This window comes from Nicotiana attenuata, chromosome 11 (genome assembly GCF_001879085.1).
Source record: "Nicotiana attenuata strain UT chromosome 11, NIATTr2, whole genome shotgun sequence".
Classification (NCBI taxonomy): domain Eukaryota; kingdom Viridiplantae; phylum Streptophyta; class Magnoliopsida; order Solanales; family Solanaceae; genus Nicotiana; species Nicotiana attenuata.
Window position 1 is genome coordinate 29,845,167 of NC_031999.1, and position 20,130 is coordinate 29,865,296.

Genomic DNA, 20,130 nt, shown 5'->3' on the forward strand with positions numbered 1-20,130 from the left:
GGGTAATTAGCTAATTACCGGGTAATAAGACATTACCTAATTGTCTAATAAGTGGATAAAAATTAAAACAACCCCACCCCACCCAACGTGGCAGCAAGCCACTAACGAATAAGTGACTCATGGTCACATTAGATTAGGTGGCTAACCCAATTGTCATTATAGAAACCATAAAAGGAAAACAAGTATGATAAAGTACAAAACTTTCATGCTTAATATCTACTCCCAATTGACGTTATTAAAACCAGATAAGGAAGAAACTTGGAGAAAGTCCAAAATTTCCATGCTTAGCCAAAAATACATTAAAAAGGTGGGGTCCAATGCTTAATTCTATTGAAAATAGACATTCTTTCTCATCTCTACTATTTAGGATAAACACAAATTTGGCCTTGTTAATAGTGAGTTCACAGTAAGAATGGAAGACCAAGAACAGGGGACCAAGTCAAGAGTTATGAAGGTAGACTCTATGGAATCATGGGATTTCTATGTTAATCAAGCCACTGTTCAAGGATGCCCTATTGTGGCACACTTTACTGCTGCTTGGTGTATTCCCTCTTTGGCAATGAACCCTTTTATGGAGGAGTTGGCTTCTATGTACCAAAATACTATATCTTTTCTCACAATTGATGTGGATGAGGTCAAGGTCCAACGTGAAATGCTAAGTCAAAGAAGGCGCGGTACAATCTTTCTCAAGAGTATCATACGGATTCTTCCCTACTTCGATCCTCCGTTACGTATTTTCGCAAAAGAGAATCGGTTCAGGTATGTTACGGCTATCTCTTCCTTCCTTTTAGCATGATCCAAATAATACAAATGAAACGAGCAAAATACGCAACTTTCATAAATGACTCTATTCATAGAAATATTAGGGGTATCTATATTCTTGATTCCCCATGTGAACTATTATTATATCTTCTATTCATGGGTCTCAGAAAAATACATATTTGATAAAGTTTATCCGAAAGACATATTGATTTTTATGGCATTCCGAGAAAATCTTATTAACGTAGTTCTAATGCATTTTAGCATTTATACATGTCCTTGACCCATGACCAGATGGCGTTATATACGCGTATATATATGTATATATATATGTATATGGGATATGGGAAAGGTTATGGCATTATATACGCACCACCACCTGATCAGCTGGTATACGTTGATGATTTTGCCCATAGTAGCCGAGATGATATGATGGGATGCCCTCAGAGGCCTGATGATGTTATGAAGCATGTACCTATGCACGACATGACATTCATACGCATATGCATGACACTATAATTATTTCATGATTTACGGAGTTATCAAGACTTATAAGTTGAGTCATTTACTCTATATTCCTTCCATGTCTGTTATGTACTTATTTATGTGCCTTACATACTCGGTACACTATTCGTACTGACCTCCCTTTTGCCTGGGGACGCTGCTTTTCATGCCCGCCTGTCTCGATAGACAGGTCGAGAGTCCTCCAAGTAGGCGATCAGCTCAGCGGAAGATGTTGGTGCACTCCATTTGCTCCGGAGTTGCTTGTTTGGTTAATATGATTTAGATGTGTATTACTTGGTATGGCGGGGCTCTGTCCCGACCTTTATGACAATTATGTATCCTTAGAGGCTTGTAGACAGATGTTATGTACTAAAGGATTGTATGGCCTTGTCGGCCTATGTTCAGTATACGAGTGATTATTTTGGCCTTACAGGCCCGTACGTCACATGTATAAGTTTGGATTACATGTTAGATCGTCCAATGTCGAGTATTTCTCCATGTTTATTGTACTTATCTCACGACAGTCTCTCTGGCTCATTTACCTATGATAGTATGATACGAAAGATACATTACGTAGGTACTCATTTGAGTAAGGTATCGGGTGCCCATTGCGATCCATCGGTTTGGGTCGTGACAAAAGTGGTATCAGAGCAGTTCTGTCATAGGGAGTCTACTAGCCGTGTCTAGTAGAGTCTTGTTTATGGATGTGTTGTGCACCACACTTATAAGCAGGAGGCTACAGGGCATTTAGGACTGTCACTCTTTCTTCTTACTCTAGATCGTGTCATAGAGCTCAATTGTAAGAACACAATTTCCTAAACTCGATCTTATTCATACTACGACGATGCCTACATCCAGAAGGACGGTTGGTAAGAGATATAGCTGTGGAAGATTTGAGTCAGATGAACTCGATTTTTGTATCATGCTTATGATGGATAAATTTGAGGTATTCAGCAGATCATGTGTGTACTAAGACGTGTAAGTTTCTTGATAAGGATCCCTAAGGCAACAACGTCTATCCACTCTTACGGCGAAAAGAAATAAAAGAATCAGAAGGTAGACACAAGTTGTAGCAAGTAAAAGAATCAAGATGAAGAAGGGTACGAGGCACCCAGTTAATGAAGGTTAACAGTATTTACAACTCAGGCAGAGGAATATAAGCCTTTTGAGTGACCTTCAACAGTAACATAGGTATGTATAATTGGCCACACCGATCTAAGTTATACTTTATAGGGGCTAACAAATATGGTTTAAGAGAAGGACATAATATCACGATCCGGCTGGGGTTAGAGTGAGCCAAAATGATGGATGAATTGTTTGCGTTAGTTGACATTTCCGAAGGATATTGCAAATATGCTAATAGATCTCCTTGTGAAACACCTAGATGGTGCACACTAAAATAGTACAACTATATATGAGTACTACAAAGATAGGAAATGAAAACCTTGAAGGGATAAATATTACCTTAGAATGGCTCCCGTCCCTAGTAGAAGGAGAATGTAGGCAGCCGAAGAGCAAGTAGATGGAGCAAGGGAAGGGTAAAAGCGAAAGAATGTCTTGTTAAAGTTTTCAGGATAAAGTGATAGATAGAAATATCAGCAGGGAAGTACGAAGAGGGATAATGAAGCATTATGAGTGAGATGTGATACATGGATGACAACAGTAGAGTGGTACAGAAGGATTATCGCAAGGCGAGTAAGGGTCATCGACGATGTGAAAAGACGCTAGAGATGAAAAGGTAAAACATCTATATGTAGATCATCATAGCACTAAATCTTAGTACTCCCCAAAAGGGGGGAATATGGAGTGATGTGGCATTAAGACAGAATTAAGTTGTTCTAGTAACTCCGGAATGGTAAAGGAAGAGTGCGATAAAAATGAGAAAGGAATGAGATTGCACTTATCCGAATCCTATAGATATACTATGATTCCAGAACATTATGTAAGCACGACGTCAAAAAAAAAGGAAGTAAGGGTTCCTGCCCGGAAGGTTATTGATAAATAAGGAGCCAATACAAGAGGTAAGTTAGACAAAGGAAATAACCCAAGAGAGATTACGCGGAATATGGATATGAGAATGGGCCGACGAGTAGTTAGTAGTTGATTCAGGAGGAGCCTAGTCATGACTAGACAAGAAGTTTACAGACAAATCAGCATATCATGCAAGATAAATGTAGTAAACCCCAACATGAAGAATTCAGCCTCGCAGTAATGTCATTATAATACTTGAGATATATTCAAATAGGAGTCGGGGTAGTTAAAGGTACCGTATGAGTATTACAGGGATAAAAGAATGTGCCACTAGGAAGACAGTTAAAATATCAGTTCAGATGCAACCCTACAAGCACAAGGACACAAAGGTAAGCAACTACAGATGATAATAGGCAAGGAAGGACATCAAAAGGTCCGTAATAAGCTCACAACTTTACGAGAGTCAAGGGTTCTCCCTAAGTACTACAACAAAAGACTAGCTGAGGAAATAAGGAAGAAGGCTTCAACCTAAGCACACCGACCTAAAGAGGAAATGGTCGTGTAACAATAGTCTCACAACAACGTTGTAAGCACTCCAAAGGAAAGTAGCACCTACCGTGGCTAATGAACGGGAAGTAAAATTAAAAGTAATATTCGAGATCATATGATTTGCACGAAAACTCTGGCATGTATGGGCACTAAGATAAGCTAAGTATGGACACAACAAGGGGGCAGAAAGACCAGGAAAAGTAATAACTAATACCATGAGCCGCAGATTGGAAGATAACTTAAGCCAACATAAAGGTCGATCAGAAGAAGGAGGAAACTAAAGAGTTACATCAACGAAGTAGATTATTGGACCCAGAAGTTATAGGAATCATGATTGAGAACATAGCAGAATCACTCTTAATATTAGAGGTGCAAGAGAGATAGCACAACAACTATATGCTATAACGGCTCTATGAGAAAGACAGTTAGAAGAGTACCAGCCTCATAAAAAGTCAGTATGGAGCTACCACCAGATCGTGTATGCACCAGAGGTGTAAGTATTATAATAGAGCTTCAAATTGTGGATGTGAATTATACCTATGTGGAAGGGATGTCATGAGAGAGATAGAAGACGTGATGCAAAATTATAAGATAAGTAAGGTAAAGGTGAACACCGTACGAGATACTCAAATGTAGAAGGTTGTGAAAAGTCCATACTGCGGATAAAAGGCTAGAAGCGCGGGGATTCAGTATCCAGGAATGATAGCAACGTCGTCAGTGGCATACCTTCCGGCCTATGGTTTCTAAGTACCGAAAGGTCTAATTAGAGAGTAAAAGAAGAGTAAGAGACGATGTGATGTCTCGCCGGGTTCATCGGAATTTGATTGTACCCGGAGTAGGTGTCGAGAAAAGTTAGGATCTCGTGGCCGGCCGTGGCATCGATCATGCGATCGATGTTAGGCAGGGGAAAAGAGTCTTTAGGGCATGCCTTGTTTAAATCCTTATAATCTACGCACATTCTAAGTTTATTTCCCTTTTTAGGAACTACAACTACGTTGGCTAGCCATTCGGGGTATTTTACCTCCCGAATAGACCCTATTTTACGAAGTTTGGTTACCTTATCCTTTATGAATGCATGCTTCGCCTCAGACTGGGACCTCCTTTTTTGCTTTACCGGTTTGAACCTGGGGTCGTGGCTTAGCTGGTGTGTTGTTATTTTCGGTGGGATCACTGTCATGTCTAAATGCGACCAAGCAAAACAATCCATATTATCAATAAGAAATTGAATGAGTTTTTTCCTGAGTTCAGGGTTTAACCACGTACCCAGGTAAACCTTTCTCTCGGGCATGTATTCGATCAGTGTAACATGTTCCAGTTCCTTGACTGTCGACTTGGTTGCATCGGACTCTTCGGGAACTACGAAAGTTCGAGGAGTAAAGAGATCCTATTCTTCGTCCTCGGTTACCTACTGCTCCGATTTGGTCGAGGCTGGGGGCGGTGATTACTATTTAGCCATCTGCTTATCTTTGTCATTTGACTTTTCTAAGGTCGAAGGCGCCGGTATCAGCACCACCTCTTTGACTACAAACATCTCCTTTGCATCTTTTTGTTCTCCGTAAACCGTTTTCACACCGTCCATTGTTGGGAATTTCATCATCTGATGAAGGGTTGAAGGTACTGCCCCATGTTGTGTATCCATGGCCACCCGAGAAGTGCATTATACCTCATGTTGCCTTCGATGACATGGAATTTTGTATCTTGGATTGTCCAGACCATATTCACTAGTAGGATTATCTCCCCCTTTGTTGTTTCGCTTGCCATGTTAAAGCCATTTAGGACTCGGGATGCAGGTACAATTTGGTCCTCAAGGTCGAGCTGCTCTACGACCCTCGATCTGATTATGTTTGCTGAGCTACCTAGATCCACTAGAACACGTTTAACTTGAATTTTATTTAACAAAATAGAAATTACCAGGGCGTCGTTGTGCGGCTGAGATATGCCTTCCGCTTCTTCGTCATTGAATGATAGGACGCCCTCGGGCACATAGCTCCGAGTCCATTTTTCCCTAGTGATTGATACCTTGGTGCGTTTGAATACAAGCCCTTGTGGAACATCGACACCACCCACGATCATATGAATTACGTGTTGCGGTTCCTCCTGCTCATTTTTCTTTTTGCATCTCTTTCCCTGAAGTGGCTCTTAGCTCGATCACTCAGAAATTCTCGAAGATGACCCTCGTTGAACAACCGAGCTACCTCCTCCCTCAACTGCCTGCAGTCTTCGGTTCTATGGCCATGTGTGCCATGATATTTACACATCAAGTTCGGATTCCTTTGAGAAGGATCAGTTAGTATAGGCCTGGGTCACCTGGTGTCTTTGATTCTTCCAATTGCTGACACGATCCCCAATGCATCTACATTGAAATTATACTCCGACAATCGAGGTGCTTCCGTGGGGTCAGTATGTTTATCAAAACCATTCTTACTCATGAGTCCCCGAGAGCTTTGACCTCGATCATTTCTCCGATCGTTCCGATGAGCGTTACACCTCGAACTGTTGTTTCTCCGATCGACATATGGCTGATAATGTTCCTTTTTTGACCTTGATTCCCTGTCTGTATCCCTCGGAGGCTTAGCTGCCAACCTGTTACGATGAACTGAACCCGAGGGGGCTCCCAACTGGTCATCCTCGACCCTAATCTTCGATTGGTAACGATTATATACGTCTGACCATGTCACAGCTGGGTACTCGATCAGATTGTGCTTTAATTGTCGTGACGCGATCGAGCTTCACTCGTTCAAACCCTGCACAAAAGCCTGTACTACCCAATCATCCGAGACCGGTGGTAATTCCATTCGCTCCATTTGAAACCGGGACACGAAATCCTTAACATCTCATCATTCCTCTGTCTTATCTTAAAAATGTCTGATTTCCTTGTTGCCACCTTTATGGCCCCGGCATGTGCTTTCACAAAGGCATCTGCTAACATAGCAAACGAATCGATAGAGTTCGTGGGCAGGTTGTGATACCAAATCATGGCTTCTTTCGACAATGTTTCCCTAAACTTTTTCAACAATACTTATTCGATCTTATCGTCATTCAAGTTGTTTCCTTTAATCGTGCATGTGTATGAAGTAATATGTTCATTGGGGTCGGTTGTCCCATTGTACTTAGGTATATCGGGCATGCGAAACTTTTTAGGAATGGGCTTCGGAGCCGCACCCGAAGGGAACGACTTTTGTATGAACTTTTTGGCATCCAAACCTTTCAAGACCGGGGGTGCCCCCGCTATTTGATCAATACAGGAGTTATAAGTCTCCACCTTTTTATCATTATCCTCAATCTTCTTCTCCCCAGACTCGATCCTCTTGGTGAGTTCTTCAAGCATCCTCATAATTGTGGGGTCAGTCCCTGAGCCATTACCATTTGATCTCTTTGGCGCCCATTCAGTACGTCGAGTTTCGACTATACTCGGAGTTTTATTCTGACTTTGAAGTTGAGTAATGGCAATCTGTTGAGCTTGTAGCATCTCGAATATCACTTGGAGGCTGACTCCCCCATCTCTTATACCTTGTGTTCCTTGGCCCCTAGATTGGGCTTGTAAGGCCCCGAAAAATTTTGCTAAGTAATTTAGGATTTCGTGGTGCCAGGTAGGCTAAGTATAATATTTTATGTCCTATAATAATGATGTATATCAATTGGATACGGTAGATAAGCGTATAAGTCATATAATAAGTAATTTGGGGTCTAAGGAAAGGCCTAAGTCTAAGTCAAGTTAGAAAATTTCATAATGGGCTAAAATTCTAAATGAGTTCGCACAAATGAAAGGTTTTATGTGATGAAAAACCTACCAAATGAAAGATTTTCGAGTCTAGTTTCTAACGCTTCAAACCGTTCGTCATTTGGACATTCCTACACAAAGTTATGATCAAATTACCAAAGGCCAGATTTGCGATCAATTTCGCGATCGCAAAACGACTCTGTGGACCGCATACACGTCGCATAGTGAAGTAGAGTCGGGCAAAAATTATGTTGTTGCATGTTGATTACGCTGTTGCATAATTGATTATGCTATCGATTATGCTGCAAGTCTGCTGCCCACATATCAATTATGCTATAGCATAATTGCACAACATATTTGACTCCGGGGGTCATTTTTGGAGAACCCACTTTGATAAATAAGCTTTTGGGTTACATTTGGGGCTATTTTTATACTAAATCTAGAGAGAGGTGAGAGCATTTTAGAGAGAGAATGAGGAAGCCTAACATTATAACCATTCAATCTTTCATCAATCTTCGAGAATCAAGGAAACGAATCACAAGATCTTCATCTAAGAGGTAAGGTTCTATACACTAGACGTTAATTTCGAGTTTTGGGTACAAGATGGGTTATTGAGGTATGATTCTTGGGTGTAATAGTATTATGTATACATGCATGTACAAATTAGATTTTTGGGAAGATTGTTGAACACAAATAAGTAAAGATTGGGTTGGGGAATGAGGGAAATCTTGTAAAAGAGCTTTGAAATCAAGATGCACAACTAGTTTTTGATAAAATGCTCAAATGATCTAAAACCATGAATATCTTCCTAATTTGTGTTCGATTTTGTTATGTCTCAATGTAGATTGGGATTGCTTGAATTTCCGGAACGTTGTAGTAACTTAAGGAAAGATTAAACAAGGTATGTTGACTAAACTTCCTCTCTTACAATCGAATTCCATAAATATTTTCATAAGTTCAAGTATGGTTGGCTCAAGTTCATAAATCTTATATTCCGGGTTGTTACCCATAAACATGACTATTCCGAAATGAGCCTTATGAATAAAGATGTGTATATATATATATATATATATATATATATATATACACATATATATATTCTAAGTATGAGTTGCGTATTAATACGTTACGGCTTTGAGTCGTGTTTCAAATAAAGGCTAGTATGCCAAATTATGTGAGAAAATTCGATATGGTTGATACTCCTAATTGCTCTTATGTGTACCAAATGTATTTGATTGATTATGTCTAGTTGTTGGAAATCTATAAAGATGTTTGAAATGAATTTGTGTTGCAAGAATATAGGTGCAAGATGTGTCTCAATGCTTTCAATATGCTATTTTGTCAGATGAGAATGAGTGAAGAATGTGAAACATGTGCTAAAATGCCTAGACTTCAAGTCGAGTTTGATTTGAGATGGTTATGCCGAAATGTGTGAAATCCTCTTTATGCTTACGACCTAATTGCTCTCGTATGTGCCTATTATCTTGAATTGAAATGTTTAATGTTGAATTGATATTGATGTGAAATATGTGGAAAGAATTCGAAATAAGAAATGCGGCCAAGTGCCAAGTATGATGTAATGATTGTGGCCCCAAGTGTCGATTAATTGATATGTGTGATATAAACTTGAAATGAGATGATTGATGGAAAAAGGAAAAACTTCTTGGTAAGACAGCCTAGCCGATCGGGCTGAGATCAAATGACATGTCGCACACATGGTGGTACTCTGCTGATATTGAAACTGAAAAGTGAGAATGAAATTGTGATTGAGATACATGTCTCAAATGAGGCAACCTAGCCAATTGGGTCGTGATCGGACTCCGCGCAAGAAAGCGGTGGTATTTTGGATGATGATGTAACAATATTAAATGTCTCCAGGGGAGATGTCCTAGCCGGTCGGGTCGTGATCGGACTCCGTGCTAAGAGTCACGGTGAAATATGTATATGTATATAAAGGCGCAAAAATTGTGATTAAAATTGGGAATTGGTTGTGATGTGCATATTGTGAACAATGGTATTGTGAACAGTGGTATTATGAATTGTGGTGAATCGGTATTAAATATCTTCTATCCAATAATAGTATTGTCTTCATATCCCGAGTTTCATTTTCACAATATGAACTTTCGTATATTGAAAATTGTTATGTTTAACTTGGCCTTTGGATCATTGATTGTTACTTGTTGTTTACATGGTTGTCTTTTCTCATATTGGCATTCTATTTTGGAAGAGGACTTTTAGCTATTCATAGTAGTATTATTCGACAGTACTAACGTCCCTTTTGCCGGGGGCGCTACATCTTTAAATGGATGTAGGTGGTTTCGTAGCAGACAGTGTTGGCCGCAGCTAGTGGCGCATCCTCTTTTCAGCCGACTTGGTGAGCCCCACTTCATTTCGGGGTCCTGTATCATCTGTTCATCATGTACTTGTATATTTAGGTATAGTCAGATCCTTGTTGCCGGCATTTTCATATTTCTCTTCAGTTGTATTTAGAGGCTCCGTATACAGGTTGTGGGTGGTGTCGGGTATTGGAATTAAAATAGAAATATCGATATTTGGCAAAGATGTATAAAACTTGTAATTTTTTGAAAATTATGAACAAAGTTGCTAATGGAAATGAAAGGGAAGTCGTTAATGATATATTTATAGAATTTGATTAATGGTGTACATTTCTTCTTTATTCAAAGACGAATTTGGGTAGTGTGAAACCTAACAGGCTTTCTCAGACAGGTTTACTCGGTTGAGCGCCGGTTGTGCTCCTTGGTTTTTTGGGGGCGTGACAGGGCTTCCCAGCGTACACTTCCTCCGGGGTCTGCACCTAAATCTGCATTCAACGCAATGTGTGAACTAACATCAACTAGTTCCACATTATCGGTGGTACACCGACCCCTACATTGTTGTTTTCCCCATGAAATCCAAGACCATCATTGTCGTGAACAGGTGCGTTTTGCGAGTTTGACATGTTTAATCCTGAGAACAAAAATTCTTGACAAGAACAAGTGTGAAAATAACGTGTGTTAGCCCCACGGTGGGCGCCAAACTGTTTACCTCGAAAATATGAGTAACAATTAAACTTGATTTATGGTTTTAAAGATACGTGATTTAGTTCAATACTAATTAATAAACAAGAAATCTGAAGTATAAATGAAAGAAATAAGTAAAACCAAACCAGAATGTAGGCCAGTCTCGACTTCGAGCCAAAGTGACCTTGAGGTGAATCAAGAACAGTAAAGCTAGAATAATAAAGCTAAAGGACAATTTTGATGAACAATGAGCGAAAATGTAAGAGAGTATATTCTTTGCCAATGATTGATAATGTTTACAAATGATTGGGGTCCCCTTTATATAATAGAAGAACCCTAAATAAGGTACATTTCTATTTACAGTAAAGAATGTTATTGGGACAGCTGTCTAACCACCTAGTACGGATTCGTACAAATCTATTCCGGGATTTACGCCACGATCTTGAGGACGTGGCAGGAATCTAGCTCATTCTTTTTATAAATCCATAATGGCATTATCTCGAAGCTGGTCATATTAGGCTCCAACGTTCCTCGAACACTTAGTTTGTACTCTGTCGTCAAGCTCGAGCCTGGTCCATCGAGCTCGAACTCGATCCATCCTAAACTCGGGCCTGGGAAATCGGGCATACCTGATTCCGATCGTATACAAACACAATTATAGTGTAGTTAATTAATAGATAAAGTAAGTCCAAAAACTTGTATTTCTAGCCTACCATCAGACGCACACGGTCAAAACCCGGCTCAAGGGGTAGATCTCGACTACCCATAACCCCCAAGAGTCCAAACATGTGATTAGATTTCAAAACTAAGTCCAAATAAACCCTCAAATTCCCAAAATATATCCTCTTAAGTTTTAGACAAAAATTCTAAATTTCACTTCAGAAATTCATACAGGGATCAAGATATAAATTCAGATCCAAGTGAAAATTCCTTACTTCCAATGACGTAGTAAAATTGCTCTTCAAAATATTCACCTCTTGAAGTCTAGGATTCAAAATATAGAGAATGAGCAAAATCTCAAAATAAATTACTTAAGTGGACTGCCCAGACATACCCTTCGCAAACGCAGCCACTGCCTCGCGTTCGCGAAGCACAAATAGCCTCAGCCCAAAATAACTCTACACAAACGCGAAGATCCTCTCGCGAATGCAATGCCCGCGCTAGCCAAGCCTACGCGAATACGAGCCCTGCTCCTCGATTGCAAAGGATAAACCTCTGTCCGACTCAATGGCATCACGAACGTGGCTCCTTGAGCTCAAACGTGAAGAATAACTCATCTCAGACAATATCATTCACCGCGAATGCGGTAGACCCCACGTGAATGCGATGAATACTAGAAACTAGAAAACCTACAATCTCCAAATATGATCCGGGTAATCTAGAACTCGCCCAAGCCCTCCCGCGACCCCATCTAATCATACCAACAAGTCCATATACCTAGTTCAAACGTATCCAAGCGCTTGAAATACCACAAATAACATTATAACCAATAATCAACGATCAAAATCTTTTTCTTAAGTTTCAAACGTTGCAACTTTGCCGAGTACGTCCGTTTCACATTTAGAAATACCGGATAACAGTCAAACCTTGCACACAAATTTCTATCTACTAAATGAACCTACATAAAGTTCAGAAACACCAATCGGGCCCCAATAACATCAAAGTCAACTCCCAATCAAACTCTCCAAACCTTTAAATTGCCAACTTTCGGCAAATAAAGTGTCACGACCCAAGTTCTCCCTCCGTGAACTGTCGTGACGGCACCTATTCTCTACGACTAGGTAAGCCTAACAATTTGCGGAAAAATGAAATAAAGAAATGAAAACTAACCATTTTCAGATGATATAATAAAAGAGTTTAAAATATCGTTCGGCATATACAATAACAACATTCTCAACTGACCATAGCACTCCCAAAACCCGAAATCTCATGAATCACAAGCTAAAGAAATACATAGTGTTCTAACTCCAGAAGTCTAAACGAAAGAAAAATACAAGAAGTCTATAACTGAAGGGATAATAGAGAGGGACTTCTTGGTCTGCAGACGCGGCCGATATACCTCGAAGTCTCTGGATCGCCTCGCCTCACGGATAGTATGGTTGAGCAGAAGAACCTGGATCTGCACACGAAAAACATGTGCAGGAAAGGGCATGAGTACACCACGGCAGTACCCAGTAAGTGCCAAGCCTAACTCGGTCGAGTAGTGACGAGATCAGGTCAAGGCCCTACTGGTTATATATATAACAAGGTAAAACAGTATGAAATATGACAGTATAATTAAAATACTAACAGTCAATAAAGATGAAATCAAAGAAAGAAATAACTCAGTACACAGAGATAGCAACAGGGGATCTTCCAGGATAACATCCCGTAGTCCCAAACGTAAATGTGCAGGGGGATCTCCCGGAATACCGATCCGTAGTCCCAAAGTAAATATCCAGTACAGGGGGATCTCTCGGGATACCGTCCCGTAGCCCCAAATATAAATGTGTAGGGGGATCTCCCGGAATACCGATCCGTAGTCCTAAAGTAAATACACAACAATCTTAACAAGAAATCGACAGTTCTATCCAAGTTCGTATCAAGAAACAGGAAATTCTTACACTAGACATGCTACAAAGAATTCAAGTAAGCAGTTAAAGTAGATAAGACAGTTAAGTCACATAAGCATACTTTCCTAAGCTAAACAGGAGGCTTCACATACTAGTATTGCTCAATTAAAGGAAAAACATAGATATTTACTTAACGAAAACGGGATTTTTCAATAACTAGCACATGTACGCACTCGTCACCTCACGTACACGGCATTCATATAACAACAGTACCAAAATCCTAAGGGGAGTTCCCCCACACAAGGTTAGGGAAGCCACTTACCTCGAACCAGCTCAAAATCAATCCGCATCACGCTCTTGCCACGAGTATCCAACTCCGAGTGGCCCAAATCTAATTAAATCAATTACATAACGTAAATAAAACTACAAGCAACTAATTTAACTAATGAATTTAAAACTACGGCGAGAAATTAGAAAGACGCCCTCCACGGGCCCACGTCTCGGAATCGGGTAATAGTTACCAATTTAGGACACCCATTCACTCACGAGATCACTCGTCCAAAAATTACTCAAATCCGACAACTAAAACCCAATCAAAACCCAAAAACTCGATTGGGGAACTTTTCCCCCAAATTTCCATTTTTTCCACTCAAATTCCTTGATTAGATGAGTAAAACAACAATAGATCGATGAAATATAAACGAAATAGGGTTAGGAATCGTTACCCACTGATTCCCTCTTCAAAAACCTCACAACATCGCCTTCTCCCGAGCTCAAAATCGAATTTGATGGTATGAACTTCAAACCCTAGAAATTTCATATTTCTGCCTAGCGATTACCGCATCTGCGGTCATGGGGACGCACATGCGGTCCCGCACCTGCGTAAAAAGCATCGCATATGCGAAAACAACTTATCCGGGCTGGGGCTGCATCTGCTGTCACTGGGCCGCATTTGCGGTTCCGCATCTGTGGTTCCCCAGCTGCATCTGCGGTCCCTGAAGCACAAGGCCAGTCCCGCTTCTGCAGCGCCGCACCTGCAGTCCCACATACGCAGGATTAGCAATATCAGAAAATGCCTAAGTCCAAATTCCAATCCGTTAAGCATCCAAAACTCACCTGAGGCCCCCGGGACCTCAACCAAACATACCAACCAATCCTAAAATATCATACGGACTCAGCCGAGCCCTCAAATCACATTAAACAACGCTAAAATCACAAATCACCCTCCAATCCAAACTTAATAAACTTGAAATTTCAAAGTTCTACAACCGATGCCGAAACCAACCAAACCATGTCCGATTGACCCTAAATTTTGTACACAAGTCATATTCGACACTACGACCTATCCCAACTTCCGAAATCAGATTCCAACCCCGATATCAAAATTTCACTATCGGCCCGAAACTCCAAAAATTCAACCTTTGCCATTTCAAGACTAAATAAGCTACAGATCTCTAAACCACAATCCGGACATGCCCCTAAGCCCGAAATCACCCAATCGACGGATCCGGACCCGTCTTCACACAGCTCCGACTACGGTCCAATTTCTAAGACTTAAACTCTCATTTAGGGACTAAGTGTCCCAAAACACTCCAAAACTCAAGATGAACCATCCTGGCAAATCACAATAGTAGAAAATAGACACGGGGGAAGCAGTCAATAGGGGATCGGGGTGTTAATTTTCAAAATGACCGTCCGGATCGTTACATAAAGCCAAAACCTTTTAGGAACATCCAAATCCAAATTCAAATATATGCCCAAGTTCAGAATCACCACACGAATCTATTGGAACCATCAAATCACTAATCTGAGGTCGTTTACTCAAAAGTTATACCTTGGTCAACTCCAACAACTTATGCTTCCAAAAATGAAACTATATGTTCCAATCACGCTCAAACCTTTTCGAAACCAGACCAATCATACCCGCAAGTCACATTATAACAAATAAATATATGAGAAGCATCAAATAGAGAAATGTGACTCAAATACACAAACGACCGGGTCGTTATATGCGAGTTTCCTCAAATGGAGAATCATCAATGTTTTTGGCTTTTCTTTCCTTAATTCATGTAGGAAATAGAGTCCACCTATAAGGGGTGATCTAGAGCCCACTAGGCTAAGACACAGTAATTTTAGTAATTACTGTAACCCTAGTATTTTCTATATAAGTACACTTACTGTGTACAATAAAGACATACTCTCTGCAGTATTTTTTTTATGCTCTTCTCTCTCAATTTCATTAGGGTTTAGATTATACTATAGGGGATTGCTCCGTCACAACGTGACAACCACCACCTACCAGTGATTCAGTCGCGATTCGTCCGTGTTCCGCTTTCGCGCCATGAAGAACAAGTACGTTCTTGTTTTACGATTTACACGCTAAATCTAATATGTTTAGATTAACGTGTTCCTTTATTGGTATCGGAGCCATAGGCTGATTTTCTGGTCCAAAAAAAATTATAAAACTGTTCTGATTTTCTATTGAATCTATAACAGTGATTTTGCAATTTTTGAGTGTTCACTGTGCAATTGGGGATTGATAATTTTCTGCTTAAACACTGATTCAAGATTAAGTTTAGAATTAGTTTTAACCGTAGTTCTTAATCTGGTATTTATTTTTTCAACTATGGAAATTATTTTTTTAAACCAGATAAAGGAAAGAACAAATCTGTCCAATGTCACCAAATAATTTGTAATTTTATTCAATCAGTTTTTAGAAACTGATCAAAAATACTTTAAAAGAAAGAAAGGGAAATCAGTTTCTCTTGTTACATTTTTTTTCGATCTGCCTGTCCTCATCGCCGCCGGAATACAACCACCGCCGCTGGTGGATATCAATTTTTTTCTGTCACTAAGAAGAAGGTTAGAGAGGTCATGACTTCTCCAAAAATAAACCCAAAAAAAAGATTGAAGCTTGGTGCTTCAATAATGGGTGGCGGCAAACTTGAAGAAGAGAAGGAGAGAAAATATTTCTCTCCAAGTTCTGATATTCAGAAGTTTTATTTTAAAAAAATGATAAATAAATAAATAAAAATAGGTAAAACTTTGTGTTCCATAATGGTGACGGCTGAAATTTGCAAGAAAGAAGAAGAAGAAGTAGTAAGACCTAGTTTCCCCTCCTAGGAAGTCTAAGTTTATGTTATTTTTTAAAAGGCAGAATAGCCTAGGTGACACTTGTACTTGTTCCGGTTTGTCATCCCGGTCCCTACACTCCTTAAAGTTTCATCCAGACACTTCATCTTAATCAAAACAAGACTTTTAAACACCTCCGAAATCGTGTGATGCTCACTTGCTTGACGTGGATGACAAATCAGCATCCACATCAGATTCTATACCAAAATAATATTATTTAACAAAATTTTAATTTCATAAACAAAAAATAAAATAAAAAAAGCAAAAAATTAAAATTAAAATTAAAGAAACCCTCCCTTCCCTTCTTCAAACCCACCCCCTCAACCTTCTTAAAACAATAACCCACCTGCCATGGCTCCTCCACCATGAGTACGAGGAGGGGGGCGACATAGGACCTTTGAGTTTTCTCTCCCTCTCTCCCCCCGTGGCCATTCTGTTAGTCATAGAGAAATGAGGAAACAGAATTTAGAAGATCCATTGTTGGACCCTTCTCCTGCTAGTTTCAATAGAAGACAGAATATTCAGTTGAATTCTGAAGGAATTTCGTTAATTGGGCTTTAAAAAACTATGAAAAATAAAGTTAATTGACACCATGATCATGGAATTTCACTCTTTAGCTTTACTTTAGAGAAGTGAAGTGTCATGTTAATGGGGGGGGGGGGGGGTACGAGGGGCTGAAAAGAGGGGCGCAGAACGGAGGGCTGAAGAAGAAGAAGAGGGGGAGGGGGGGGGGGAACGAAGGGCTGAAGGGGGGGGGGGGAGGTGGGTAGACCGAAGGGCTGAAGAAGAAGAGGAGGGGGAAGGGGTGAGAATGAAGGGGTGGATGGAGGCAGAACATATTTTATTTATTTATTTATTAATTTTTATTTTTTAATAAAGAAAAATCATCAGCTCACGCACCTTAGGTGCGTGTAAATCGCTCATTTTGTCCACTTCAGCCATATCAATGCCACGTAAGCTCGGTCAATGGTCAAAAGGGTTTTAAAATCTTATTTTGATTAAGTTGAAGTGCCTAGGTGAAACTTTATGAAGTATAGGGACCGGGATGACAAACCGGAACAAGTACAAGTGTCTCCCAGGCTATGCTGCCTTTTTAAAATAAACTTGGGCTTCACAAATGTTTGGGCTTGAAAAGCTTTAAAGTCACATGGACTTATTTGTTCTAAAGATTGGCAGAATATATGGGCTTATGGCCCAATTAAAAAACTTGGACCATCTGTAGTTGGGCTAAGTTTCCACTATAATAGATGGAGCTTCGGAAATTATTTTGATGAAATTGGGTAAACAACAAGTCATAGGCTTCTTCCTTCTGTCAGCTTTTGAAACAAGAAGCCCAAAACGAAATTGCTTTGCAGTCTATTATGGGCTAATGGCCTAATTAAAAGCTACCAAAATAGGTTTTGTCTTTATTAAAATAAATTTCAGATTATTAAAATAGTCATATTGACTTAATTTTCAGGATATAAATTTAGTACTTATATTTTTTTTATGAAAACTATAATGGTTTTATTATTTAGATTGCTTGAAATGTTAATTAGTTAACATTAAACTTGCTTGTTAATTTGTTTAACATTACATTAATTTGTTAATTTATTTAACATGCATTAAAATATTAATTTTTTCAATATTATATTTATTTGTTAATTTTTTTAACATGCTTGGAATGTTAATTATTTTAACATTACTTTTGTTAATTAGTTTAACACATGATTTATGTTAATTTGTTGAGCATGATATAAATATTAATTAGTTTAATGTTAGAAATACTTGTAATTTGTTTAACATTTTTAATATGTTAATTGGTTTAACATTAAAATAAATTTTATGTAAATTTGAATAGCATGTAATAAATATTAATTAGTTTGACATTAATTTAATTTACGTGCTAATACGAATTATTTGTTAACGTATGATCCATATGAGATTGTAAAATCGTGATATATAATTATGTTGTCTTAAATATGATTAAGACGCTTAGCTAGATAATTGAATAGGTTAATTTTTATAATATTTAATTCTTGGACGATGATTGGGAACAGAGTGAACTTTTGACTCCATGATTAATATATATGTTTACTAACTTAATCAATTGATGCATAATGTCATGATATGTATGTATGTTGAACTTCGTGCCTTGCATTATTTTTTATTTCTACAGGATCCTCATAATATTTTATTTTTTTTAAAGAATGAATACTGCTTCGAAAAATATTGTTGCTGAGCTCAAAAAAGGGTTGAAACTCAATGGTGACAACTATGAAACCTGGAGCTTGAAAGCCCAGTATATGCTAGAAGAGCAAGAGGCTCAGGAGGCTTTTAATAATGTCATGAATGAGCCTGCGCAGCGTAGGCGTGAGCGTGAAGCTTACGACGGTTGGAAGAAAAATTAAGAACTACATTGCTCGCATTACGTTGTTGAGCACCTTAGATGATGACATCCTAAGGGTGTTTAAGGAACACCAAAGAGCTATGGATATTTGGAATGCTTTAAGGAAAAGGTTTTGTACTTGTTCCACTGCAAGGCTACGATCCTTAACGATTAAATTTGATTCATGTAAGAAACGCCCAGAACATTCAATGAAAATACATCTGAGGCAAATGACAAATATGATCAGGGAGTTGAAAGATGCTGGTCATGTGTTGACTGATGAAAACAAATCCAAGCTATCATACGCTCTTTACCTAGTTCTTAGGATCATATGAAAATGCATTTGACCCATAATGAGCGAATCACAACTTTAGAAGATGTCCGGAGACACCTTGAGTTAGAGGAGGAACGACTTGAGGCTGTAAAGCCAATGGCTGAGTTGCACATGGCAACAACCTCCAAAACCAAAAGTGATTCAAAGAAAAGGAACTGGGAAAGAAGAGAGGGCCTCCTCAAGCTCAGCCGGCTCGGCCTGCTAAAAGAGTAAAGACCGAAAAAGGCAAGAACAGACGTCCTAAATGTGTCAGAGTTGCTAAAGTGAAATGCTATAATTGTGACAAGAAGGGTCACTATGCTAGAGATTGCTCTGATCCTCCAAGAAAGGTATTTCACGATGCTCGAATTAGTGAACTTTGTGTTTCTAATTATGTTTTTCTAAATGAATCTACTCCTTCGTGGATTGTAGACTCAGGAACAACGGACCACATAGCCTGGGAACACAGTGCCTTTGTTGAGTTTCGGCGAGTTCCACGTGGATAAAAGTGGATATATGTGGGCAACAACAATAAAGTTATTGTTGAAGGGATCGGTACATGCAAGTTAGTCTTGCGTGCTGGTCGAGACCTAATACTTCATTATGTTCTCTTTGCACCAACAATTCGCCGGAATGTATTTCAGTTTCAGTTTTGCTTAAGTTAGGACTTGACTTTTTGTCATGGCAATTCTACCAAGTTACTTTTGGTTCAACTTTATTTGGTTTAGTTCATGTGACCGGAGGTTTAAATTATTATGGATTTGGATTATGATTCATTTCATAATAATGCTAGTTTTTCTATATTTTTTCTTCACATAAATATGATAGTGATGTAAAAATATGGCATGCTAGACTTGGTCATATTGGCAAACAAAGAATGCAAAGGTTAGCAAAACAAGGTTTGCTTTCCAACATTGAACATCTACAATTATCCACTTGTGACAATTGTCTAGCAGGAAAATCTGCAAGAAAACCTTTTGGTCAAGCGACTAGAGCTGAATATCCTTTGCAATTAGTCCATTCGAACATTTGTGGGCCTAAGAATGTTAGGGCTAGGCATGGAGCAAGTTATTTCATCATATTTATTGATGACTTTACCCGTTTCAGTTATGTCTATTTATTTCTCACAAATTAGAAGCAATAAATTGCTTCAAATGCTATATGAGCTTGGTGGAAAATCAATTAGACAAGAAGATAAAAGTTCTTTGAACTAACCGTGGTCGTGAATACTTATCAATCTA

General features: G+C 39.1%; 1 protein-coding gene across 1 annotated transcript; it reads left to right on the forward strand.

Annotated features, from left to right (window-relative positions):
• Window positions 379–18,598, forward strand: LOC109234789. The gene is made up of 3 exons (XM_019400846.1): window positions 379–759; window positions 9,817–9,978; window positions 18,397–18,598. Exons 1-3 carry the CDS (start codon window positions 413–415, stop codon window positions 18,596–18,598), a joined length of 711 nt encoding a protein of 236 aa, XP_019256391.1. The 5' UTR covers window positions 379–412.

Bases quoted from the DNA above. Each gene is read 5' to 3' on its own strand.
- LOC109234789 (XM_019400846.1), top strand. From the start codon at position 413: ATGGAAGACCAAGAACAGGGGACCAAGTCAAGAGTTATGAAGGTAGAC. The intron at 760-9,816 runs GTATGTTACGGC...AAATGGATGTAG, and splicing joins GCAAAAGAGAATCGGTTCAG to GTGGTTTCGTAGCAGACAGT. The intron at 9,979-18,396 runs CTTCAGTTGTAT...TTTTTTTTAAAG, and splicing joins GCCGGCATTTTCATATTTCT to AATGAATACTGCTTCGAAAA.